This window comes from Salvelinus alpinus, chromosome 4 (assembly GCF_045679555.1).
Source record: "Salvelinus alpinus chromosome 4, SLU_Salpinus.1, whole genome shotgun sequence".
In the NCBI taxonomy this organism is placed as follows: domain Eukaryota; kingdom Metazoa; phylum Chordata; class Actinopteri; order Salmoniformes; family Salmonidae; genus Salvelinus; species Salvelinus alpinus.
The window spans coordinates 79767827-79795287 of NC_092089.1; the positions used below are offsets into that span (position 1 = coordinate 79767827).

Consider the following 27461-nt stretch of genomic DNA (forward strand, 5'->3'; position numbering starts at 1 on the left):
TCGGACTGCCAGATGGTGAACCGTGATTCATCACTCCAGAGAACGCGTTTCTACCACTCCAGAGTCCAATGGCGGAGAGCTTTACACCACTCCAGCTGATGCTTGCACATGGTGATATTTAACTGACTTGTTGGAAACGAACTGACTTGTTGGAAAGGTGGCATCCTATGACAGTGCCACGTTGAATGTCACGGAGCTCCTCATTAAGGCCTTTATTCTGCCAATGTTTGTCTATGGAGCTTGCATGGCAATGTGTTCGATTTTATACACCTGTCAGCAACCGGTGTGGCTGAAAAAGCCGAATCCACTAATTTGAAGGGGTGTCCACATACTTTTTTATATACTGTATATCAACATTTGCTCTGCCACTTAGCAAGTGGGTGCTGGCACAGGTGTTATGTGAGGCTTGCTAGCCTAGGGCAGATGTACTGTAGAGAAAAACAAAAGAATCATGAGAGGTCAAATAACTCGCTAGCTTTAAGCATGTAGCCATCATTCAGACTAGCTAGAATCTCCCTGGGCAGACCTTTGTCTGGAATATTGGCTTTGAAGGCTAACGACCTGAAATGGTCCACTTGTGGGTAATTAGGCATGGCTGTTCCCCTGTCTCTCAGAACAGTAAATATAGGAGAATAAACAACCATTAGGGGTTATCGGAGTTGCCTGCTAATTGAATCATCATCACCATCATCATAGAGAGCCATCGGGACAGTCCATGTTAAAACTCCACACAGTCACAGAGGGCAGTTTAATGTTACCATCCCCTGGCAATGGACCAGAATATCATGCTTGCAGTTTTAAGACATCATGGCTGTATTGCAGCTGTCTTGCTTGTTCACAGTTCATCTGGTAGTGTTAAAGAAAACTCTACAATTACCCAAACATACGAGAGCTCTCTCTCACACACACACACACACACACACACACACACACACACACACACACACACACACACACACACACACCTCAGAGAGATCTCACGCTGCTCAAATCCCTAAACCCACCCAGCTATAAGTCAGAAGAAAAGAGAGGAAAGAAAGAGAGAGAGAGAGGAGCCACTAAACCAGTGTGATTAGTGCTAAGTAACTAAATGGGTCATATCAGTTATCCATTACCAGGAGAGAGGGACTATTAGGACTGCTGTGATCTAAATGGTGAACCTGCTCTCCCTCTGCCTCCTCTGGTAGACGAGGGCTGTTCATTTGAGTGTAAATGTTGCACACTCTTAGGCCCTCTCTCTTCTCCCATTCACTCTGTCGTTCGTTCTCCACACAAATGGAAATGCCGTTACATCCTCGAGCCCCATCAATAAATAAACTTGACACAAATAAACAGATAAATAAATAAATGTGCGAGGACTGGCTAATGGGCAACCGTCAGCATTAGTGATGGAGCGATGTCAGGCACAATCACGCCTGGGTGGGCGGAGAGATTCTTCCTGATTGCACACACAATTCCCCAAAGACAGAGACAGGGGCACTCCGCCAGACGAACCGACACGAGAGCTCTAAGGCAGCCTTCACTCCTGACTTCTTTTTACCCTCCTCGCTGTCTCTCTTTCACTCTGTTTAACTCTGTTTCTGTCTGTCCATCTTTCTCTCCTCCACCGCTACCCAACGATGCCCCCTCTCTCTCAATCTTCGCCTTGCACCCTAAGCCCACATTACCTCTGTTTTTTTCTTTCTCCCTTTCCATGTTTTTACTCTCTCTTCCCCTCCTCTCTCTCTTAGTCTCTCCTTCTCTCCCTCTAGCTCTCTCTCTCTCACTCTTTCCTCCCCTCCAACCTCTCTGTCTCTTCCGTCTCTCTGTCTAAACAGGAGTGCTGTGACATGAATGTTCCTTCTCTGTGTCTTTGGGTTCGTGCTATTGTCAGGCCTTTGAAAGCCAGTGGTCTGACAGGGCTCAACTTGCACGCACGCACACACACGCACGCACACGCAATGCAATCCCATCGTGACCTTGAAACACCTCTTGGATGTATTTCATTGCACACTTCCATTGGATTCTTAAAGGCTAAATGATAAGACAATTAAAGGCAACACCTCGTAAATAGTGCAGAAATTCCACTACTAACTGACACATAATTCACATCTGCTTGTAAAAATGATCCATTTAACAGCTGTACATCTGTTTAGCTACTTGGGACAAAATAGATTAAGTCCGTCTGGATCCACTAGTGGAGCTCTACTGCTGAGTGCAGTCTAATGTAGTCCTTCCTTTATCTACAACCAATCAAGACATGCTACCATGATGCCACAGGTCAGATATACAGTTAGCCCTATTAGAGCATTCAGACTGAATTCCTAAAGCTAGTACTTACTGACAGCCTGGTCCCAGATCTGTTTGTGCTGTATAGCCAACTCCTGTAGTTGTATTGCCTTAGGGGTTGGCAAGACAGCAGAAACAGATCTGGGACCAGGCTAACTGATTGATTCTGCAGAGTGAACAATCTGTCCAGATTGCCAGTGCTTACTGCACCATGGGGAGCAGACAGGAGTTGTATTCACATTGTCAGGAGCTATTATATCAGAGCAGAGCTTTAAACCACGTGATTCACTTAACTACATGTAATTACCAGCCATATTGCAGCACACCATTCAATATGTCATAATAATCAATAAGCTGAAAAGACAGACGCTTCGTAAACAGAGAAAAATGGGAAATGGTAAAAACTTTTACCCAAAAATATAATGCGTAAACATACTTGAAATTAATGTTTTACTTTGCTGTCGTTGCTTAGGGACACAGAGATACACTAGTTATTTGGAGAATATGTATACAAAATAATACTTGATTGCTTTAGCTTTACCTTTACTTCACATGTGGCCTGGAGAAACAAACAATGTGTTGTTTGTGTTGCCATTACACCTTTGGTGTGAGTTCTACCAATTAGTACTTTGCAAAAAAACTACATTTGAAAATCACCTCATCTGTAGCGGCACAATCCCGTGAACTGCTAATCACACTAATCTGTCGAGCAAGACACAAATTCAAAACATCACATTTTTCAACTTGTTAACAACCTCACACGTAAAACATTTCCGGAAAACCACAACTTCTAAACAATTACAATAATTGACTTTTACAGAGAAGTTCATTTGACAAGAATTGTACATTAACAAATAATGAATAGACAATTGTGCTCATTGAAACTCCACAGTAGCACCATTGTAGAAGGATGAGAACTCCTTTCTTGGCAAATTAGTCCTTTCACTCAGCCTCGGCTGCCAACCTACCTCTACCACCCTATACCTCCTTATTACACACCATCCAGCCTGCCAAATGTGAAATTAAACGCAAACACCACCCGGACGCTATTTGTCTGAGGTAATGGAGATGAGAAATATAATAAGGGATATGACAGAAAGACAGAGGGAAATAGCGTCAAAATAGCCTGTCGTCGCCTCTCATTGTCACGGAACATAACTACATCCTATTGCAGAGAGCCTTTATTTATTCTACTGAGGATTATTATTAGAGCCTCTTCGCCCTCTCTCGGCTCTAACAGGCGATGAATACGGTTTTATTCGTCCAAGGGAACTTTCCATCCTTCAAAAGACTAAGTATGATAGCTGTGTAGATTCCATTGGAATATTATGAGTCCGATTTTTTCAGTCCTGAGGACGGTCGTTTGGTTGGTTCATGCGCCTCTCTGTGGTTTCAAGAAGTGATTCCCCTTCGCTTTTATCAGCTGAGAGTTATAGGTCTATTGGGAATTAATCACGCAATGAGTTAAATCAATCCTATTGTGTTGAATGTGCTAGGGTAAAATAAGATAAAAACTTCAATTACGGGGCACAAATTGATCCGGTATTGACAATTTGCACTTCAAATGACCTTTTCAGAGCTCTGAGCACATACTTGAGGACCAGTACTGTATTGGGAGCAGTCTGACAGTGGATAAAGTAGTAAGAAATGCTGCTGTATGAAATCTTTATACAAAAAAAGTCAAAAGGATGTTTTGGTTGGTCATTGAGAGATTGGCATCTCACTTTGCAGGGAGTACCGGCTTGTCTCTATTCACATCAGTGAGGCCACATTCCTGGGGAGAAGGGCTAACATTGGACAAAATAATCCAATGTCCAATTGGATAAAACCATGTGTGGAGCCCTTTGCTTGGCCAGGCGATTGACTTCCCTCTGAAAGGGTTTGCACGACACAGACAGGCAGGGAGTAAGGCCTGGTATTGGAAGTGTATACACAGATGGGTCGGCGTTAGAATGACACAGTGTGAGGGAAAGCGGACACCCTGTTGGGGCCCTTTAACTAGATTTGGAGGTCCAAAGCCTCTTGTAAGGAATCAAATAATGCAGGACTTGAGAGCCGTTTGTCTTCGGGGGTCTCGCCCGGGACACCCTAAATGCCATTCAGAAAGTCCACCCTTTCATTGAGATTTGATTTATCCTCGAAAAATGTATCGTGTGTCACACTTGTCTTATTTGAACTGTCCTCTCCAGCTGACGGAGTAAATGGCAGATCAGTTATGCGTGGGGGGTACTCAAACGGTACATCAAATCCTCATCTATATTTCGCTAAGCTGTTTTCAGGACTGGAGGTCCTTGGGGTCTATGAGAAGGACAGAGAGGGACAATAGAAGTGTAGCACATCTACTCTCAGACATCAAACCCCCCGATGGTCTGTCGGCCCTCAATCCTTCAGTCTCGCCTCTTCCTTTTAGCTGTTGAGAAATATCTCTTATCTACCACAAGCAGAGCCTCTCTTCCCCTTCTCTCTTCCCTTCTATTGATATCTACGATCTACTAAGCCATCTCCAGTCCATAGCCAAGGGCACTACCCTCCAGGTCCCCTCGGCCAGAGCAAATCACGTTAGCTCCACTTCCTTTAGGAGTGGCCCTGGGGAATGCCCCCAAATGAATAACATCTATCAACACCCTGAAGTGGAGGGGAGAAAGCAGGGGCTTTAGTCTGAGGTGATATATATCAACAGCCTCTATATGATAGTGTGTGTGTGTGTGTGTGTGTGTGTGTGACAGTGAGGGAGCACAATCAAGAGAGATCAAGAGACATGTACACGAGAACATGTGTGCGAGAGGAAATTCATTGCTACGGGAATTGCGATCACTATCACATCTACGTGATACTTAAATTAGTCTATGTTATTGTAACAAACTGTGTAATTCTCCACAGATCACATGAAGGATAAAGAAATACACTGAGTGTACAAAACATTAAGAACATCTTCCTAATATTGAGTTGCACCCGTTTTTCCCTCAGAACCGCCTCAATTCGCCGGGGCATGGACTCTACAAGGTGTCGAAAGCGTTCCACAGGGATGCTGGCCCATGTTGACGCCAATGCTTCCCACAGTTGTGTCAAGTTGGCTGGATGTCCTTTGGGTGGTGGACCATTCTTGATACACACGGAAAAGAGTTGAGTGTTAAAAACTGTTCGATTCTATATGAACCTTGGAAAATTTCACAGAGGATTAGTAAAGCTTAAACCAAGTTTATTTACCCATTGGGTCAATACAGCTGCATAAGACAAAATACATATTCACAGAAGCACTGATACTTAACCCTTTCTCCCAGGCTGAGTCTCCTACACATCAGAACAGCCAATGCATCTCTGTTGCTAGACAGAACTTTAGTGATATCTGTTCTTCCTCACTTCATCTAACCTGACCTCTGCCCCAAAGTGCTCACTCCTCCCCAACTCACGGCTGTCATGTTGACTCGTACCAGACTGTGTCTTTTCTTCTCCCATAGGATCCCTGATGGCTAACAAAAACCTATCCGGACAGAATGTAAACGTTATACATAGCTCGCTCTCCCTCAGTGACATGAATAAGTATATTTCATATTTTCAGAACCCAACAAAACCCAACCGTGTTGAAGTTCTTGACACACTCAAACCGGTGCGCCTGGCACCTACTACCATACCTCGTTTCAGGGCACTCAAATATTTTGTATGGCCCATTCACCCTCAATGGCACACATACACAATCCATGTCTCAATTGTGTCAAGGCTTAAAAATCCTTTTTAACCTTTCTCATTGAAGTGGATTTAACAGGCGTCATCTTTTCGCCTGTTCCGTATTTCTCATGGAAAGAGCAGGTGTTCCTAATGTTTTGTACACATAGTGCAGCTCCCTAGCTCAACGTAACATAGCCGTCTAGTACATAGACCCATTAATAGGGACAACCTAATACATATGGTATTGAGATATCATTTATAACACGATGGGGGGAATAATAAAAGAGAAAAAAAATCCTTGATCTTTGTCCATCTTTCTCCTCCCTCCCCCTTTCTCCCTTCTCTTTCATTTGCTTCTTTGCAGATTCCTCCCTTTCTCCACTTTAATATTTAATGACTGAAAATAGGTAATTTAATCTTCATTAAACATACAGGGGGCCAGCTCTCCTCTCTTGCCTGGGTGAATTAACGGCGAGACCACTGAGATTAGGCAGTAAGGCCCTGAAATCACATAACTGTGACATGCATTAAATGACGGCATATCTTCTGTTTTTTAACCCTTTAACACGCAGCTCAACTGGGCGGTTGAGCTAATTTTGACAACCAATTTTAAATTAAATTAAACAGATGAATTTAGTTTGGCATATTTTATCATCATCAAAATGCTCATGTGGTTTTCATTATCAGACTCCCATATTATTTGAAACAGGCATTCAAAGATGGTTGAAAATCAGGAAGTGAATGCGAGCAAAACCGAACCACATTTACCACACATTTTTTGTACTAACTGTGTATAAAATGTGAAATTACACAACGTTGTAAAATGTTGTTGACTTCTAAAACATAATTTAATAATGAATAAATTAGTAATATGTTGTTTTAACATGGACAATAGAGAAATATTGTTAAGGGATTTTTTTTGTCTGTGCAAACACAAAAATCTTCTTAAATCCATATCATTATTCACTGTCTGCCTGTTATGTTCAATATGTTTCACAATATCATTCAGTACATCTTACTGGTCTTCGAAGCATATACAGTGCATTTGGAAAGTATTCAGACCCCTTGACTTTTTCCACATTTTGTTACTTTACAGATTTATTCTAAAATTGATTAAATAGTTTTCCCCCTTATCAATCTACACACAGTACCCCATAATGACAAAGCAAAAACAGGCTTTTTGAAATGTTTGCAAATGTATTAAAAATAAAAACCGAATCATCACATTTACATAAGAATTCAGACGCTTTACTCAGTACTTTGTTGAAGCACTTTCGGCAGCAAATACATCCTAGAGTCTTCATGGGTATGATGCTACAAGCTAACCACACCTGTATTTGATGAGTTTCTCCCATTCTTCTCTGCAGATCCTCTCAAGCTCTGTCAGGTTGGATGGGGACCGTCGCTGCACAGCTATTTTCAGGTCTCTCCACAGATGTTCGATCGGGTTCAAGTCCGGGTGGCTGGGCCACTCAAGGACATTCAGAAACTTGTCCCAAAGCCACTCCTGGATTGTCTTGGCTGTGTGCTTAGGGTCATTGTCCTGTTGGAAAGTTAACGTTCACACCAGTCTGAGGTCCTGAGCGCTCTGGAGCAGGTTTTCATCAAGGATCTCTCTGTACTTTGCTCTGTTTATCTTTCCCTCGGTCCTGACTAGTCTCCCAGTTCCTGCAGCTGAAAAACATCCCCACAACATGATACTGCCACCACCATGCTTCACAGTAGGGATGGTGCCAGGTTTCCTCCAGAAGTGACGCTTGGCATTCAGACCAAAGAATTCAATCTGGGTTTCATCAGACCAGAGAATCTTGTTTAGAGTCCTTTAGGTGGCTTTTGGTAAACTTCAAGCGGACAGTGTCATGTGCCTTTTACAGAGGCTTCCGTCTGACCACCCACCTTCTGGAAGGTTCTCCCATCTCCACAGAGGAATTCTGGAGCTCTGTCAGAGTGAGCATCGGGTCACCTCCCTGACCAAGGCCCTTCTCCCCCAATTTCTCAGTTTGGGCGGGCTGCCAGCTCTAGGAAGAATTTTGGTGATTCCAAACTTTTTCTATTTAAGAATATTGGAGGCCACTGTGTTCTTGGGGACCATCAACGCTGCAAAAATGTTTTGGTACCCTTCTCCAGATCTGTGCCTCGACACAATCCTTTCTCGTGGCTCTATGGACAATTCCTTCGACCTCATGGCTTGGTCTTTGCTCTGACATACACTGTCAACTGTGAGACCTTATATAGACAGGCGTGTGCCTTTCCAAATCATGTCCAATCAATTGAATTTAGCACAGGCGGACTCCAATCAAGTTGTAGAAACATCTCAAGGATGATCAATGGGAACAGGATGTACATGAGCTCAATTTAAAATCTCATAGCAAAGGGTCTGAATACATATGTAAATGAGGTATTTCTGTTTAAAATTGTTATACATTTGCAAAAAAATCTAAAAACCTGTTCTCTTTGTCATTATAGGGTATTGTGTGTAGATTGATGAGTACATTTTTTTATTTGATCCATTTTAGAATAAGGCTGTAACGTAACAAAATGTGGAAAAAGGGGTCTGAATACTTTCCCAGTGCACTGTAAACTGTAAATGCATTCCTTTACATTAATTTTAATATTCATATTTTGACATACAAATTTATAGTATTTTATGAATATTTGATATCAGTCCTCATTTAACTAGGCTTGTATTCGATTATAAGTAAATGAAGCAGACATAATGTAAATTAATGTATACATTTTATTTTATGATTAAAAAAGTTTATGCAAATTCAAAAATGTGTTTATTCTAATTGGGCAACTAAACCAGCATTATCTATGAAAGTTTTAGTCATGCAAACAAAATTTCATTTTATGGCCTATACTGAGGCTAAATACACATATTTAGCAGAAAAATACTTTTTCAGATTTTTTTTTGGGGGGGGGTATGTTAACATATAACTATAACTATAACCACTATAACGTGACGAAATGTCCAAAAGTTCCGTTACAGTCAGTAGAAACATGTCAAATGATGTACTGAATCAATCTTTAGAATGTTGTTAACATACATCTTGAATTACGCTCCAACCGGAGAATTACATCGACTTCAATTGACCGATGGAACGGAGCTCACTCTCACGTGAACGCGCCAGTTCAATGCGTGGGCACCTCATGGAAGTGATTACTCATTCCTGTCTCCTTCGGCCCCCCTTCACATTAGAGTCATCAGACAAAGTTCTATTGACTGTTGACATCTAGTGGAAGCCGTAGGAAGTGAAAACCCATCCATATCTCTCTGTATTTTCAATGAGAGCTTGGTGGAAAATCTGGCACCCCCAGAAAATATCCAAACAGGAAGTGGAACTTCTCAGGTTTTTGCCTGCCGCATGAGTTCTGTTATACACACAGACATAATTCAAACAGTTTTAGAAACTTCAGAGTGTTTTCTATCCAATACTAATAATAATATGCAACTATGACATAGGAGCAGGCCGTTTACTCTGGGCACCTCTGTGCACCTTTCATCCAAGCTACTCAATACTGCCCCTTCAGCCATAAGAAGATAAGCTGTCTTTTGGAAGCGGCTGTTGCTATTTTGGCTAGAAGGGAGGGGGGAAATTGCCAATATTTGAGTGTCAGCTTTTGGTGAGTGATGGTGTTATTTCTAGGTCAGGACAATGGCCGTTTCTCTGTGCTTCTCCCTTCCTCCTCGTTTTGTTTTCATTTTCATCACAACGTACAACTAACTCAGAACTGACAAGAACTCAGCACAGAAATCCCTCCCTCTCAGAGACAACGGCACTTGCGTTCATGTCTTGTCCACAGAATCTACGCCTCCTGCTTAGTCATGTATGCTGTAATCTCACAGTTTCAAAGTGTGATTATCATCCCAAGAATGAGCGTCACATACAAGAGTTTCACTCAGTATTTGAGAAACTTCTTGGTTTACATTGGAGGAGTCCGTTCAAAAGCAGTTTGTCTTTCTTCACCATTGTTCAGATGGAACTGTACTCCCTCACACTTCCTTAAGAGTCTATAGGAACATTACGAAGAGGCTGGTGCATAACGAGGAGGCACCAATCCCAATTAAAGACAATTTCCAGAACATTTCTCTGCTTCTCCAATTGTGTGGAAGGTAACAAACCCTTGTGAGGTCATCATAACCTACTTGATGCAATTACAGAAGCCAGTCCTAATTGACAGAGACAGTGATTGGATTGACAGAGTTTAGAACCAGATATTCTGTTGTGTGGGTGCACGTGTGTTCGTCCTCCTCAACCAGACATGCTATACAGTAGGCATGATGTGTGGGTCAACTCAGGCTACATGATTTCCAGGAAATAGTATTTTTTCGAAAGTCTCAATTCAATTCAGAAAACATGATTTATTCTCAAGGGGCTTAACGTCACTAGTGTTAAAGTGGTAGTGCAGGCCAAAACATACAACATTATATAAATAGGCTACATAACCAACAACATACAATGGTATCTACACTACCGTTCAAAAGTTTGAGGTCACTTAGAAATGTCCTTGTTTTTTAAAGAAAAGCCAATTTTTTGTCCATTAAAATAACATCAAATTGATCAGAAATACAGTGTAGACATTGTTAATGTTGTATAGTCATTTACAACATTAACAATGTCTACACTGTATTTCTGATCAATTTGATGTTATTTTAATGGACCAAAAAATTTGCTTTTCTTTAAAAAACAAGGACATTTCTAAGTGACCCCAAATGTTTGAACGGTAGTGTAGATAGGCTACATAACCAACAACATACAACATTCTACACAGTGCCTTCAGAAAGTATTCACACACCTTGACCTTTTCCACATTTTGTTGTTACAGCTTGAATTTAAAAATATTTCAATTGAGATTTATTTCAATTGAAATGTTTATAAATGAATAAAATATGAAAATATGAAATGTATTGAATCAATAAGTATTCAACCTTTTTCTTATGACATTCTTGCTTAACAAGTCACATAATAAGTTGCTTGGACTTATTCTGTGTGCGATATTAGTGTTTACCACTACCTCATCTCTGTACTCCATACATAGAATTATCTGTAAGGTCACTCAGTCGAGCAGTGAATTTCAAACACAGATTCAACCACAAAGACCAGGGATGTTTTCCAATGCCTCGCAAATAAAGGCACCGTTTGGTAGATGGGTCCAATTTTTTTTTAAAGCAGACACTGAATATCCCTTTGAGCATGGTGATGTTATTAATTACACTTTGGATGGTGTATCAATACACCCAGTCACTACAAAGACACAGAGGTCCTTCCTAACTCAGAGAGGAAGGAAATCGCTCAGGGATTTCCCCATGAGGCCAATGGTGACTTTAAAACAGTTACAGAGTTTAATCGCTGTGATAGGAGAAAACTAAGGATGGATCAACAACATTGTAGTTACTTCACAGTACTGACCTAATTGACAGAGTGAAAAGAAGGACGCCTGAACAGAATAAAAATGTTAATCCTGTTTGCATCAAGGCACTAAAGTAATTCTGCAAAAAATGCCAAAGCAATTAACTTTTAGTCCTGAATAAAAAGTGTTATGTTTGGGGAAAATTCTGTAAAACACATTGCTGAGTACCACTCTCCATATTTTTAAGCATAGTGGTGGCTGCATCATGTTATGGGTATGCTTGTAATCATTAAGGAATGGGGAGTTTTTCAGCATAAACATTTTTATTGAATGGAGCTAAGCACAGGCAATATCCTAGAGCAAAACCTGGTTCAGTCTGCTTTCCAATAGACACTGGGAGATGAATTCCCCTTTCAGCAAGACTATAACCTAAAACACAAGGCCAAATATACGCTGGAGTTGCTTCCAAAGAAGACAGGGAATGTTCCTGAGTGGCCGAGTTACAGTTTTGACTTACATCTACTGTACTTGAAAAAGTATGGCAAGACCTGAAAAGGGTTGTCTAGCAATGATCAACAACCAATTTGACAGAGTTTGAAGAATTTTGAGAAGAATAATAGGCAAATGTTGCACAATCCAGATGTGAAAAGTTTCTACAGATCTACCCAGAAAGACTCACAGCTGTAATCACTGTCAAAGGTGCTTCTACAAAGTATTGACTCAGGTGTGTGAATGCTTATGTAAGGGAGATATTTCTGTATTTAATTTTCAATAAATGTGCAAAAATGTCTAAAAACGTGTTTTCTCTTTGTCATTATGGGGTGTTGTGTGTAGATGTGTGAGAAAAAAATACATATTTAACCCATTTTGAATTCAGGCTGTAACACAACAAAATGTGGAATGAGTCAAGGCGTATGAATACTTTCTGAAGGCACTGTTGATAGGCTTAGCATCTTCCTAAATGGACTGAATTAAAATGGAATTGACCCCAACCCTTTTGTTGCAAACAACAACACATCGCTGTTCAGCACTGAGGTTCACACCAATATGGGAAAATAACAGCATGGGGAGTTTTGCCCATGAAAGCCCCATCTTTCCCCCCGCTCCGGTGTGTTGATACCTGGGGTATAACCCAAGAGATTGGTGGGTAAGCGAGAGGCATGGAGCCGGCTCCTACATCCTCACACCATCGATTTTCGGTCTGCATGTCCCAAGAGGCACATCAATCAAATTTCAAAGGATGGGAGCCAATCAGTATTATTTTCTGTCCGTTTTCAAAGTCATTACGATCTTCCTTCCCCTACTCTCTTCGTCTCAGTGTGTCCGTGCGTGCTTGTGTTTTGCGTGTGTGCGCATGTATGAGTGTGTGTGCGTGTGTGATTCGTCCATTAAAAGTGTATGCGTGAACATGCAGTATATGTGTGTGTTTTTCAAATAACCTCATAAGGGCCTCTTTGACATTGACCAGGAGAGAGATCATCTTAAGTCCATTAACAGTGATTTGGAAGAAGGCACCTTTAATCGTAAAATCACCCATTGGTGGTGGGGGAGCTTGATTCTATATTTTCCCAGCCGGTGAAGTTCTGTTTGCATCCCAAAGGGCACCCTATCCCCCTTGTAGTGCACTCCTTTTGACTATGGCCTGTAGGGCTCTGGTCAAAAGTAGTGCACTATATAGGGAATAGGGTGCCATTTGGGACTCCTCGAAGTGCACCTAAAGATCAGCGCTCTAACTGCTCGCAATATGATAGAAACGTAATAAAAATTTCCCATACAGAATGGTGCATTCATTCCAGAACCCATTTCCCACACAATCCTTGGGAGCCTTCGTATGTCAAAATTATTCCTGTCGTAACCTAATGGGGTTAGACCTAGTACTGTTACGATGACCGTATTACCGCCACACCTGCGGTCACGAGTCATGAGGGCAGTCAAAGTCTACGTGACTGTTTAGTCACGGTAATTAGGCTTCTCCAACCTCTGAAGCTGCTGATGGTCATTAGTAGCCTACCAAACTTGCTAACTGCCTGGTACTAAGCACTCTATTGTCCCTCTAATCACTCTGACATCAATGCAAATGTAATTGAAAATCAAAGCAAACACTTCATGAGAGCCCATGTTGCTGCCCAACATTTCTATAGGCTATACAATTGCATGAAAACAATAGATATTCTGCCGGTTAAAGTAACTGGGATATTATTCCATCGACAGAGGTCGGATTGAATTGATTTGAGCGTTATTTTAAAGTTTCTGCCACACGGTCCCGTGTGGCTCAGTTGGTAGAGCATGGCGCTTGCAACGCCAGGGTTGTGGGTTCAATTCCCATGGGGGGACCAGGATGAATATGTATGAACTTTCCAATTTGTAAGTCGCTCTGGATAAGAGCGTCTGCTAAATGACTTAAATGTAAATGTTTACCTAAAGGAGGAAACATATCTACTCCCAAATATTTCAAATGGGAAAAAATTTGGATTCCATAAGTAGAGATGGGGTGGCAGGTAGCACTTGCTTGGGAGCGATTGAGATAGTGGCTTGCAAAAGTATTCATCCCCTTGGCATTTTGTCTATTTTGTTGCCTTACAACCTGGAACTAAAAATGATTTTTATTTGGATTTCATGTAATGGACATAAACAAAATAGTCAAAATTGGTGAAGTGAAAAAATGAAAAAGTGGTGCATGCTGGTCAGATGAGACTAAAATTGAGCTTTTTGGCCATCAAGGAAAACGCTATGTCTGGCGCAAACCCAACACCTTTCATCACCCTTAGAATGGTGGCAGCATCATGCTGTGGGGATGTTTTTCATCGACAAGGACTGGGAAATTGGTCAGAATTGAAGGAATGATGGATGGCGCTAAATACAGGGAAATTCTTCAGGGAAACCTGTTTCAGTCTTCCAGAGATTTGAGATGGGGATGGAGGTTCACCTTACAGCAGGACAATGACCCTAAGCATACTGCTAAAGCAACACTCAAGTGGTTTAAGAGGGAACATTTAAATGTCTTGGAATGGCCTAGTCAAAGCCCAGACCTCAATCCAATTGAGAATCTGTGGTATGCCTTAAAGATTTCTGTACACCAGCGGAACCCATCCAACTTAAAGGAGCTGGAGCAGTTTTGCCTTGAAGAATGGGCAAAACTCCCAGTGGCTACATGCACCAAGCTTATAGAGACATACCCAAAGAGACTTGCAGCTGTAACCGCTCTTGCTGCGGGTGATTCTCTGATCCACCTCTACGCAGACGACACCATTCTGTATACATCTGGCCCTTCTTTGGACACTGTGTTAACAACCTCCAAACAAGCTTCAATGCCATACAACACTCCTTCCGTGGCCTCAAACTGCTCTTAAGTGCTAGTAAAACTAAATGCATGCTCTTCAACCGATCGCTGCCCGCACCCGCCCGCCCGACTAGCATCACTACTCTGGACGGTTCTGACTCAGAATATGTGGACAACGACAAATACCTAGGTGTCTGGTTAGACCGTAAACTCTCCTTCCAGACTCATATTAAGCATCTCCAATCCAAAATTAAATCTAGAATCGGCTTCCTATTTCGCAACAAAGCCTCCTTCACTCATGCTGCCAAACATACCCTCGTAAAACTGACCATCCTTCCGATCCTCGACTTCGGCGATGTCATTTACAAAATAGCATCCAACACTCTACTCAGCAAATTGGATGCAGTCTATCACAGTGCCATCCGTTTTGTCACTAAAGCCCCATATACTACCCACCACTGCGACCTGTATGCTCTCGGTGTCTGGCCCTCGCTACATATCTGTCGCCAAACCCACTGGCTCCAGGTCATCTATAAGTCTTTGCTAGGTAAAGCCCGCGCCTTATCTCAGCTCACTGGTCACCATAGCAACACCCACCCGTAGCACGCGCTCCAGCAGGTATATTTCACTGGTCATCCCCAAAGCCAACACCTCTTTGGCCGCCTTTCCTTCCAGTTCTCTGCTGCCAATGACTGGAACGAATTGCAAAAGTCACTGAAGCTGGAGACATATCTCCCTCACTAACTATAAGAATCAGCTGTCAGAGCAGCTTACCGATCACTGCACCTGTACACAGCCCATCTGTAAATAGCCCACCCAACTACCAGATAATAGCCCACCCTACCTCCCATATTGTTTTTATTTTTTTGGTTATTTTGCACCCCAGTATCTCTACTTGCACATCATCCTCTGCACATCTCTCACTCCAGTGTTAATGCTAAATTGTAATTATTTTGCCACTATGGCCTATTTATTGCCTTATCTCCCTAATCTTACTAAATTTGCACACTGTATATAGATTTGTATATCGTGTTATTGACTGTATGTTTGTTTGTTTATGTGTAACCTGGTGTTGTTGTTTTTGTCGCACTGCTTTGCTTGATCTTGGCCAGGTCGCAAGTTGTAAATGAGAACTGGCCTACCTGGTTAAATAAAGGTTAAATAAAATAAAAAATTGCTGCAAAAGGTGGCTCAACAAAGTATTGACTTTGGGGGGGGGGGTGAATAGTTATGCATGCTCAAGTTCTGTTTCTTTGTTTAATTACTTGTTTGTTTCACAATAGAAAATATTAGGCATCTTCAAAGTGGTAGGCATGTTGTATTAAATAAAATGATACAAACCCCCCCAAAAAATCTATTTTAATTCCAGGTTGTAAGGCAACAAAATAGGAAAAATACCAAGGGGGTGAATACTTTCTAGATATTGCAAAATATTGCCTGCGTATAATGAGATGAAGAGGCACGGGAACCTGTTCACCCAGCTTCGGTATGGGAGCCCATCGACCCGACTGAGGCATGGGAGCCTACAAACCGACTGAGGCCTCCCAGGTAGCTCCGGCTCCAACACCCGGATCCGACATCACCCCCAACACAAAAACAAAAATACAAAAAAACACTCCCTAATGCTTCCCTTTGACGAGTCGTCATTCTGTAACGATGTACGCCGAAAGTCGGGAAGCAAGTTCAGGGAGTGAATACATTTAATAAATAAATGAACAAAACAAGAAACACCAACAGCGCACCAACATAGAACAGGAACAATGACGACTGGGGAAGAAACCAAAGGGGGTGACATATATAGGGCAGGTAATCAAGGAGGTGATGGAGTCCAGGTGAGGGTCATTATGCGCCTAACGCTTGTGACAGGTGTGCGCCCTAACGAGCAGCCTGGTGAACTAGAGGCCGGAGAGGGAGCACACGTGACATAAACGTTCTGATCTGTTGCATCAGACTTATTGCTTTAAAAAAATATATATTATATAGTGATTTTATTAATTTGGGATCTATCGCGTCCCACAAGTGTCCCGGAGTATGTTTAGAATATTTAATTGAGATACCTGAGAGAGCCATGTGAGTGAGAGGTGCTTCGGAGCACGGCGATTGGCAGCCGGGAAATTGGAGGTCTGCATCTCTCCCAAATCAACCTGTGTGAACTGCTGTATTAATAATTTCAGAATAAAATACTAGTACATTTTTCTAATATCATAATGTTTCTTAAGACCTGCCTAAAGAAAAAAAATGATTTCTTTGTGATGGTGTATATTGAATGGATTTAATTGAATGTTAAAATGTAGATGCGCCATTGTGGGTTATTTGGATTTATCGGGGCCCGTTAAATGGCCATAGCACTACACATATGGTCCTATATAGCTCAGTTGGTAGAGAATGGCGCTTACATCGCCAGGATAGTGGGTTCAATTCCCGGGACCACCCATAGACAATAGTGCATCTAACTCATTACTAATGTAGCCAGCTTTGGGGGAGTAACAAGTAATTTATAAACGTTTATAAAGTATATATAGTGCACACTTTAAGTTATGGGCTGCAAAGTAGTTGATTAATAATTAGTAAATGGTTTATAAGGATCTACATTAATAATCAGCTGAGGTATTAGTAAGTGCTTTAACTCACATTTAAAAACTCAAACAATTAATAAATGAACCATTCATGACATACATAAATAGATTCATAAATTAGTGTATAAATGCTGAGTCAAACCATTAATCAACCATTAACAAATGCCTTATAAATAATCTGATGAGTTAACAAGTACTCCTTTATAGCTGATTTATAAGTACATGAGTAGTACATTATTCATAATTTACAAATTGTGAACATACTATAATCAAACACCTTATTCATTATTTTATAAATAATTCAGAAATAATGTTTATAAATGCATAAATTACTATTTAGAGATTGCTTATTGACATTTACAAATGAAGGAATAATGATGAATAAATGGGGATTAAACGCTTTACAACCTGTTTATAAATGGTTTATTAATATAAAGTGTTAGAGAGATCCCTTTATCCCAAGTCCTAAATATCCTAAGCCTTCCCGCAATACAACTGGTACCTATTTTTTATTGCATTTGACCGAGTGTATTAGATAACCTAAAAACTAAACAAACTTGTGATAGTTCCACATTTCATTGTCACTCCATTCACACACATCCTTAAACACGAACATACAAGACCGAGACGAAAAGCAAAGACAGACAGTCAACAGTGAAAAATGCACTTCACATAGATACAGCAGATTAGTTTAAAGTGGTGGTTGGAGAAAAAAAATCTAACCATTGCGCCACAGACAGTTGTTTCAAAGTAGGCCGGGGGAGTAGTTTTGGGGTGTTTGCGCTTTGTGCAACCTTTGACATTTCCCAGAATGCCCTAGCTGGAAAAGGAAGAGTGAGGGAAGGAACACAACAAACAAATCCGTGCGTGGCGACACATGACGAAAAGCAATTATAGCCCTCGTGTTGGTGACAAAGCCTTTCCTATAAAGTGCCATGAGACAGGATGTGATGTCATGCTCTATCAGCGTAGGCCTACAGGAATGGGGTACAAGCTCTACAATACAAGAGCTGGTGTACTACTCAGAAACCAGACTGAGATTTGAGTCACTGAGTTATTAAAGCAGGAGGGAAGCTCAAGAGTACTACTCTCAAGTCTGAGGTGCGACCAAAATTCAACCCCATTCCCTATATAGTGCACTACTTTTGGCCAGATCCCTATATTCATTCCTGTTTTTGAGATAAACAATCTGTCTACAACCTAATCTAATCATTCAAATCAATCTAATAAGTCTGTGACCACATCAAGTAATAAAAAATAAAAACACTTTGCGTTGCTATCACCACTGGTTGAAACAAGATAACACTATGTAACCTAATTGACAGGAGTCAGAGAAGTAATCAGACAAGTTCTAGCTCAGTGTAGGAGTCTGTCAGAGAGTACACCAGCTCTGGTTCAGTTGGTGGGGGAAGATGCCAGATGAGAATTACACAGCCAGGAGTGGAGGCGGTGCTGTACAGTGCAGTACATGTGCAGGGAAAGGGTTAAACTACGGACACAGCATTGGTTGGGTTACCATGGTTAGCACCCGGCCACCGAGAGACAGGACTGCATGGACTTTGATCACCTGCAACATGACCAAGTAAACAGAAGAAAAAGAAAGGGAGGAGAAAGAGAAAAAGAGAACGATGTCAGACATGAGTCTTTTCAGGAGTTTGGCACCAATTATCCACTCTGAAAAGTCTGGTTGTTGGCACAACACCTCAGCACACACTCTCACTGTACAAACATGCTCACTCACACAGAGAGAGAAGGCACTTGAGAAGGAAAATACATTGTGTTGGTTTGGGCTGTTGGCAATCATGTCAGTCTTGATGGACCATGTTAGAGTAGAAGAGATATTGCAGACGGAGGGAAGATGAAACATAACACTGTGTGTGTGTGTGTGTGTGTGTGTGTGTGTGTGTGTGTGTGTGTGCGTATGTATGTTCTCCTCTACATGGCTAGCTGTCTGCCAGTGAGTGCAGACCAAGCTAGGAGAACGATTCAGGAGTGTGTGTTGTGAGTTGTGACACCCTGTTTCATTAACCAGGTCTTATTGGACAAACCTTGACATGGACCCTGGTAGGGAGACGTGACTGGCCAAGAAAAGAGGGAGGAGAGACAATGTGGGAAATTAACAGGTCTGGCAACATATCTCTGACATTTGACATAGTGCCAGTTAATTTAGGACGATTCGTTCTGCCATGGTGTGCATATGCTGGTATGTTTGTCGTTGAGGTTGTTGATAAGGAAGAAAAAGCTGTTGCTGTACAGGGCCTAAACCTCTGTGTATACTCACTCCATCTGATCATACTAAACGATGCTAAACCTCATGAGGCCCGATGAGCAGATTAGCATCAGGAATATCACACTCGTCCACCACAGAGAGAGCAGCACCTGTGGCTCCTCTATACAGACAGGGCTCTGTCTCTCCACCTGCATATCAATGTAACCTCTACCAGGTGGCACCTTACCATCCCCCTGGGCACAGGCCATTCATCATGGCAGGATGGAATATGTTAACATTAGGATTATGCTAAATCCCCTCCACCGCTGGAGCCTGTAGCCCATAGACCCTGCTCACATCCAATTTCTATTGTAATCAGAGCCTTATGAATGACAATGTGACAATGAATGTGTAATGAAGTGCACCGGGGATAGTACAAGTGTGTGTGCAGTGTGTGTGTGTGTGTAGTGTTTGTAGTGACACACACATACAGAAGAACATGAGTGTACACACACAGACATGTGTACGCCCTCGGCATATACCGGACTTGGTCCGGCAACACTCCTTTCATATTAAGAACTATGGTTGAGACTAAGGGAGGAGGTTACTTCAACAGAGGCGTGGGGACCTTACCATTGCGCGGGGTTCGTTTTCGGCGGTCGCGGAAGGCTGCTCCGGACTGCAGGGCTTCCATTAGGCTGTCCATCACACCTGTTTCATTCTCTCCTCCCTCTGTAGGACAGGACAGACAGGGAATATGGTTAGAGGATATGCACACTCACTGAAAAAAATACACACACAAGCACATACATACAGTACCAGTCAAAAGATTGGACACAACAACTCATTCAAGGGGTTTTCTTTATTTTTTACTATTTTCTACATTGTAGAATAATAGTGAAGACATTCAAATGATGAAATAACACATATGGAATCATGTAGTAACCAAAAAAGGGTTAAACAAATCAAAATATACTTTATATTTGAGATTCTTCAAAGTAGCAATGATGACAGCTTTGCACACTCTTGGCATTTTCGCAACCAACTTCATGAGATTGTCACCTGGAATACATTTCAATTAACAGGTGTGCCTTGTTAAAAGTACCTTTTTGGAATTTCTTTCCTTCTTAATAATGCATTTGAGCCAATCAGTTCTGTAAGGTAGGGGTGGTATACAGAAGATAGCCCTATTTGGTAAAAGACCAAGTCCATATTATGGCAAGAACAGCTCAAATAAGCAAAGCGAAAAGACAGTCCATCATTACTTTAAGACATGAAGGTCAGTCAATGCGGACAATTTCAAGAACTTTGAAAGTTTCTTCAAGTGCAGTCGCAAAAACCATCAAGCGCAAAGATGAAACTGTCTCTCATGAGGACCGCCACAGGAAAGGAAGATCCAGAGTTACCTATGCTGCAGAGGATAAGTTCATTAGAGTTGATTGCACCTCAGATTGCAGCCCAAATAAATGCTTCACAGAGTTCAAGTAACAGACACATCTCAACATTAACTGTTCAGAGGAGACTGTGTGGATCAGGCCTTCATGGTCGAATTGCTGCAAAGAAACCACTACTAAAGGACACCAATAAGAAGAAGATACTTGATTGGGGAAGGAAACACGAGCAATGGACATTAGACCGGTGGAAATCTGCCCTTTGGTCTGATGAGTCCAAATTAGAAATGTTTGGTTCCAACCACCTTGTCTTTGTGAGATGCAGAGTAGGTGAATGGATGATTTCCGCATGTGTTGTTCCCACCGTGAAGCATGGAGGAGGTGTGATGTTGTGGGGGTGCTTTGCTGGTGACACTGTATGCGATTTATTTAGAATTCAAGGCACACTTAACCAGCAATACTACCACAGCATTCTGCAGCAACCATCCCATCTGGTTTCCACTTAGTGGGAATATCATTTGTTTTTCAACAGGACAATGACCCAAAACAACTCCAGGCTGTGTAAGGGCTATTTGACCAAGATGGAGTGCTGCATCAGACGACCTGGCCTCCACAATCACCCGACCTCAATCCAATTGAGATGGTTTGGGATGAGTTGGACCGCAGAGTGAAGGAAAAGCAGCCAACAAGTGCTCAGCATATGTGGGAAATCCTTCAAGACTGTTGGAAAAGCATTGGAGGTGAAGCTGGTACAGAGAATGCCAAGCTGTCATCAAGGCAAAGGGTGGCTACTTTAAAGAATCTAAAATATATTTCATGATTTGATTTGTTTAACACTTTTCTGGTTCCTACATGATTCTATATGTGTTATGTTATAGTTGAGGTCTTCACTATTATTCTACAATGTAGAACATAGTAAAAATAAAGAAAAACCCTTGAATGAGTAGGTGTGTCCAAACTTTTGACTGGTACTGTATATAAACTCAGCAAAAAAAGAAACGTCCTCTCACTGTCAACTGCGTTTATTTTCAGCAAACTTAACATGTGTAAATATTTGTATGAACATAACAAGATTCAACAACTGAAACAAAAACTGAACAAGTTCCACAGACATGTGACTAACAGAAATGGAATAATGTGTCCCTGAACAAAGGGGGGTCAAAATCAAAAGTATCAGTCAGTATCTGTTGGGCCCACCAGCTGCATTAAGTACTGCAGTGCATCTCCTCCTCATGGACTGCACCAGATGTGCCCGTTCTTGCTGTGAGATGTTACCCCACTCTCCCACCAAGGCACCTGCAAGTTCCTGGACATTTCTGGAGAGAATGGCCCTAGCACTCACCCTCCGATCCAACAGGTCCCAGACGTGCTCAATGGGATTGAGATCCGGGCTCTTCACTGGCCATGGCAGAAAACTGACATTCCTGTCTTGCAGGAAATCACTCACAGAACGAACAGTATGGCTGGTGGCATACCACGAGGGAGGAGGATGTCTTCCCAGTAACGCACAGCGTTGAGATTGCCTGCAATGACAACAAGCTCAGTCCGATGATGCTGTGACACACCGCCCCAGACCATGACGGACCCTCCACCTCCAAATCGATCCCGCTCCAGAGTACAGGCCTCGGTGTAACGCTCATTTCTTCAACGATAAACGCAAATCCGACCATCACTCCTGGTGAGACAAAACTGTGACTCGTCAGTGAAGAGCACGTTTTGCCAGTCCTGTCTGGTCCAGCGACGCTGGGTTTGTGCCCATAGGCGACGTTGTTGCCGGTGACGTCTGGTGAGGACAAGCCTAACAACAGGCCTACAAGCCCTCAGTCCAGCCTCTTTCAGCCTATTGTGGACAGTCTGAGCACTGATTGAGGGATTGTGCGTTCCTGGTGTAACTCGGGCAGTTGTTGTTGCCATCCTGTACCTGTCCCGCAGTTGTGATGTTCCTACTCTTTTCTCGGTATATATCAATGATGTTGCTGTTGCTGCGGGCGATTCCATGATCCACCTCTACGCAGACGACACCATTCTGTATACTTCTGGCCCTTCCTTGGACACTGTGCTATCTAACCTCCAAACGAGCTTCAATGCCATACAACACTCATTCCGTGGCCTCCAACTGCTCTTAAACGCTAGTAAAACCAAATGCATGCTTTTCAACCGTTCGCTGCCTGCACCCGCCCGCCCGACTAGCATCACCACCCTGGACGGTTCCGACCTAGAATATGTGGACATCTATAAATACCTAGGTGTCTGGCTTGACTGTAAACTCTCCTTCCAGACTCATATTAAACATCTCCAATCCAAAATTAAATCAAGAATCGGCTTTCTATTTCGCAACAAAGCCTCCTTCACTCACGCTGCCAAACTTACCCTAGTAAAACTGACTATCCTACCGATCCTCGACTTCGGCGATGTCATCTACAAAATAGCTACTCATGCAAGCACACAAACACACACACACACACACACACACACAAAATAGCTACCAATACTCTACTCCAGAGTATAGCGCACCCACCACTGCGACCTGTATGCTCTAGTCGGCTGGCCCTCGCTACATATTCGGCGCCAGACCCACTGGCTCCAGGTCATCTATAAGTCCATGCTAGGTAAAGCTCCGCCTTATCTCAGTTCACTGGTCACGATAACAACACCCACCCGTAGCATGCGCTCCAGCAGGTATATCTCACTGATCATCCCAAAAGCCAACACCTCATCTGGCCACCTTTCCTTCCAGTTCTCTGCTGCCTGTGACTGGAACGAATTGCAAAAATCGCTGAAGTTGGAGACTTTTATTTCCCTCACCAACTTTAAACATCTGCTATCTGAGCAGCTAACCGATCGCTGCAGCTGTACATAGTCCATCTGTAAACAGCCCACCCAATTTACCTACATCATCCCCTTACTGTTTTTATTTATTTACTTTTCTGCTCTTTTGCACACCAGTATCTCTACTTGCACATGATCATCTGATGATTTATCACTCCAGTGTTAATCTGCTAAATTGTAATTATTCGCTCCTATGGCCTATTTATTGCCTACCTCCTCATGCATTTTGCGCACAATGTATATAGACTCATTTTTTCCCCCTACTGTGTATTTGACTTGTTTATTGTTTACTCCATGTGTAACTCTGTGTTGTTGTCTGTTCACACTGCTATGCTTTATCTTGGCCAGGTTGCAGTTGTAAATGAGAACTTGTTCTCAACTAGCCTACCTGGTTAAATAAAGATAAAATAAAAAATAAATAAATAAAAATGTACCAATCCTGTGCAGGTGTTGTTACACGTGGTCTGCAACTGCGAGGACGATCAGCTGTCTGTCCTGTCTCCCTGTAGCGCTTTCTTAAGCGTCTCTTAGTACAGACGTTGCAATTTATTGCCCTGGCCACATCTGCAGTCCTCATGCCTCCTTGCAGCATGCCTAAGGCACGTTCACGCAGATTAGCAGGGACCCTGTGCATCTTTCGTTTGGTGTTTTTCAGAGTCAGTATAAAGGCCTCTTTAGTGTCCTAAGTTTTCATAACTGTGACCTTAATTGCCTACCGTCTGTAAGCTGTTAGTCTTAACAACCATTCCACAGGTGCATGTTCATTAATTGTTTATGGTTCATTGAACAAGCATGGGAAACAGTGTTTAAACCCTTTACAATGAAGATCTGTGACGTTATTTGGATTTTTACGAATTATCTCTGAAAGACAGGGTCCTGAAAAAGGGACGTTTCTTTTTTTGCTGAGTTTATATACACATACATACATACAGTGCATTTGGAAACTATTCAGACCCCTTGACTTTTTCCACATTTTGTTACGTTACAGCCTTTTCCCTCATCAATCTACACACAATACCCCATGATGATTAAGAATGTCCCGTCTTGTGTCCCGACTCCCGACAGATCTAAAACAGCAAAAATGTATTTCAGCCTCATAGCAAAATGTGTAAAATAGTATGAGATGAGCTATAATACTGCACATTTTACTGATAAAGTGAGTGTGTTTGCGTGTGTCCGTGCATGTACTTTGTTTGTATGGATGCGTTCACGTGCGCTTACATATGTTGTAGAAATAATTCAATGTCAGAGGCCCAGGGCAGTCAAATGTCTCAGAGGGAGTTTTAGGACCCTGCGCCTCGACCCGCTCCACTAGTCCTCTCAACAGCCCCAGAGACACCAGAGCTATACACACAGGCCCACTTCATTGTCTGCTACCCCCTCCTCAATCCTCCCCTCTTCCTTCCCCTATGGTGACACTTAACTTGTGTCTCCTCCCCCTTCATCTTCTCCCACGGCTAGAGGACAATAAGTCACACACGTAAGTACTCATGCAAGCACACAAACACACACACACACACACACACACACACACACACACACACACACACACACACACACACACACACACACACACACACACACACAGGTACCTTGATGGGGAGAGGGAAGCGAATTATGATGTGTGAAGTTAACAAATCCGGCAGAGAGCCAGGGCCCTTGTTATCCCCCTAATTAAAACATGTAATAGTGCACCCTAGTAAATACATTACAGAGACAGAGGGAGAGAGGGAGGTAGAGAGAGAGAGATAGAGGGGGAGGAGGGAGCGAGAGGGAGAGAGAGAGGCAGACAGAGAGACAGAGAGAGACAGCAGCCTGGGATGCAGCGTTTACTGTAACATTTGGCAAGAGCTCCAGGGCCCAGGTGACACCTGATAACCAGGGATGAGGGAGTGGAGGTAGGGATGACAGGTACGCTAGCTCTCAATGGGAGGTAGGGAGGACAGGTACGCTAGCTCTCAATGGGAGGTAGGGAGGACAGGTACGCTAGCTCTCAATGGGAGGTAGGGAGGACAGGTACACTAGCTCTCAATGGGAGGTAGGGAGGACAGGTACGCTAGCTCTCAATGGGAGGTAGGGAGGACAGGTACGCTAGCTCTCAATGGGAGGTAGGGATGACAGGTACGCTAGCTCTCAATGGGAGGTAGGGAGGACAGGTACGCTAGCTCTCAATGGGAGGTAGGGAGGACAGGTACGCTAGCTCTCAATGGGAGGTAGGGATGACAGGTACGCTAGCTCTCAATGGGAGGTAGGGAGGACAGGTACGCTAGCTCTCAATGGGAGGTAGGGAGGACAAGTACAATAGCTCTCAATGGGATGTAGGGAGGACAGGTACATGTAGTGCCATGTCAGCTGCCTCAGGTTTTTAAGAAGGTGCCTATAGTGTGGAGTGTAAAAGCCCAGCCATGTTCCACTCTTCCCCTTCCTTGATAAGATCATTAGAGGACCCCAGGGCTGTCTCCTGAGGTGCATGACAAGGTGTTACATTGCTGGAGAGAGTTTTGTCCCATCTTAACCCATTTTGGAAAGCAATTTCCTTCGAATGGTGTATCTCTTCCTCTCAAGACAGATCCTCCTGCATAAAGGTTAGCTTTTCTGTATATCCCCAGCGCACAATCGACGAGACTTACTAATTGAGAAAAGACAGAATATATTTGCCGTGGGTTTTTACAGCTCAAAATGAGACAGGTGGAGCTGGAACAAGAACAGGGCAAAAAACAGTAGTCTTCTAAGTGGGCGATGTGTCAGATGAAGAGAAAAGTTTGCTGTGGGGATTTAGACGTAAGAGATTCTCAAATAATCTAAAATGCACAAGTTTTTAATTTACATTTTTGTTTAAACATTTTATGTAATGTATGGAGGGGAAGCGTTCAGAGAACAGTTGGAGATGTTACGAGATTCTCAGAAGCCAGGGCCTCGTCTCTGAGCTTCCTTCATCAGCGCCGAGGTCTAGCCGGTCCAATAGGACATTGTTAATGGAACGCTAGCAGGTCACTGGGGAGCATGTTTCCCATTTTAGTCATTTTGCTTCTTTGTGTCTGCGATCCTCTCTCTTGAACCCAGTCTACTCAGCCCAGCTCCCAAGCCTTGGTCATTATGGATGATGAATTGGGCTACAGTTAAGCAAAAACTAGGACAAATTGATCAAAGTTGTCAAGTGCCCCCTGTGATGTCTAGGTCTCTGAGAAGAGGGAAACTGAAGCAAGAGCTGTCCAAAAGTTTTCCAGGAGCCAAGGTGCAGTAGATAAATGTTTACCTGCCCGGACTTAACGTGTTGCATTCGTGTCCAACTCACAAGACTTGGTTGGGCTAGATATGGAAAAACATTAAAGAGGGAGCCAGTGCTGTTCTCGGAGTCATAGCTGTTAGATACAGATCGGCCATCTCGTTTCTACAGGGAAAAGCAGGTGAAATGCATGTCCCGCTTTAAACCAATAAGCAAGACTAACAAAGGTATAGACTAGCCAATTTGAAGATAAGCGCTAGCTACTTGGGCTTTGTTTTGTTTAGTTCTATTCCGAGCCGGTCTAATTAAGCTTAATTTAATCTAGGCTGCCTTTAAACACAGCACACAGAAAGAGAGAACAGACACTTTGGTTTTCAAAGTAGCCCCTGGGAAGGCCTCAGGAAGAGGGAATGAGACCAGCAAGTCAAGAGAAGAAATTAGCGCAAATTAAGAGTTTGTTTGTGGCGAATTTACATAAGATGAGTTTCTATTCTTGGCTCTCTTTTCTTCTTTTGGTTGTGTTTATTTCTCACTGGGAGGTTGTGTTGCTCAGAGAACGACAAAAAAGAAAATACTGGCTTTTCTCTGGTAATATATGAGAATATGTGGCATTTCCTCAAATTAATTATGTCGCCGTGTCAACTTGTTCTGTTGATAAATTCAA

The 27461-nt window shown here is 42.6% G+C and overlaps 1 protein-coding gene across 3 annotated transcripts in view; it reads right to left on the reverse strand.

Moving 5' to 3' along the window:
- diaph2 (diaphanous-related formin 2) overlaps window positions 1-27461 on the reverse strand; it is a 708741-nt gene that overhangs the window by 55043 nt on the left and 626237 nt on the right. For all 3 annotated transcript variants that reach the window (XM_071399170.1, XM_071399171.1, XM_071399169.1), the window contains 2 exons: window positions 19985-20083; window positions 18659-18709 (listed from right to left, as the gene is read on the reverse strand). In XM_071399170.1, coding sequence (XP_071255271.1) covers window positions 18659-18709; window positions 19985-20083 — 150 coding nt within the window. The remainder of the gene's footprint in view (window positions 1-18658; window positions 18710-19984; window positions 20084-27461) is intronic.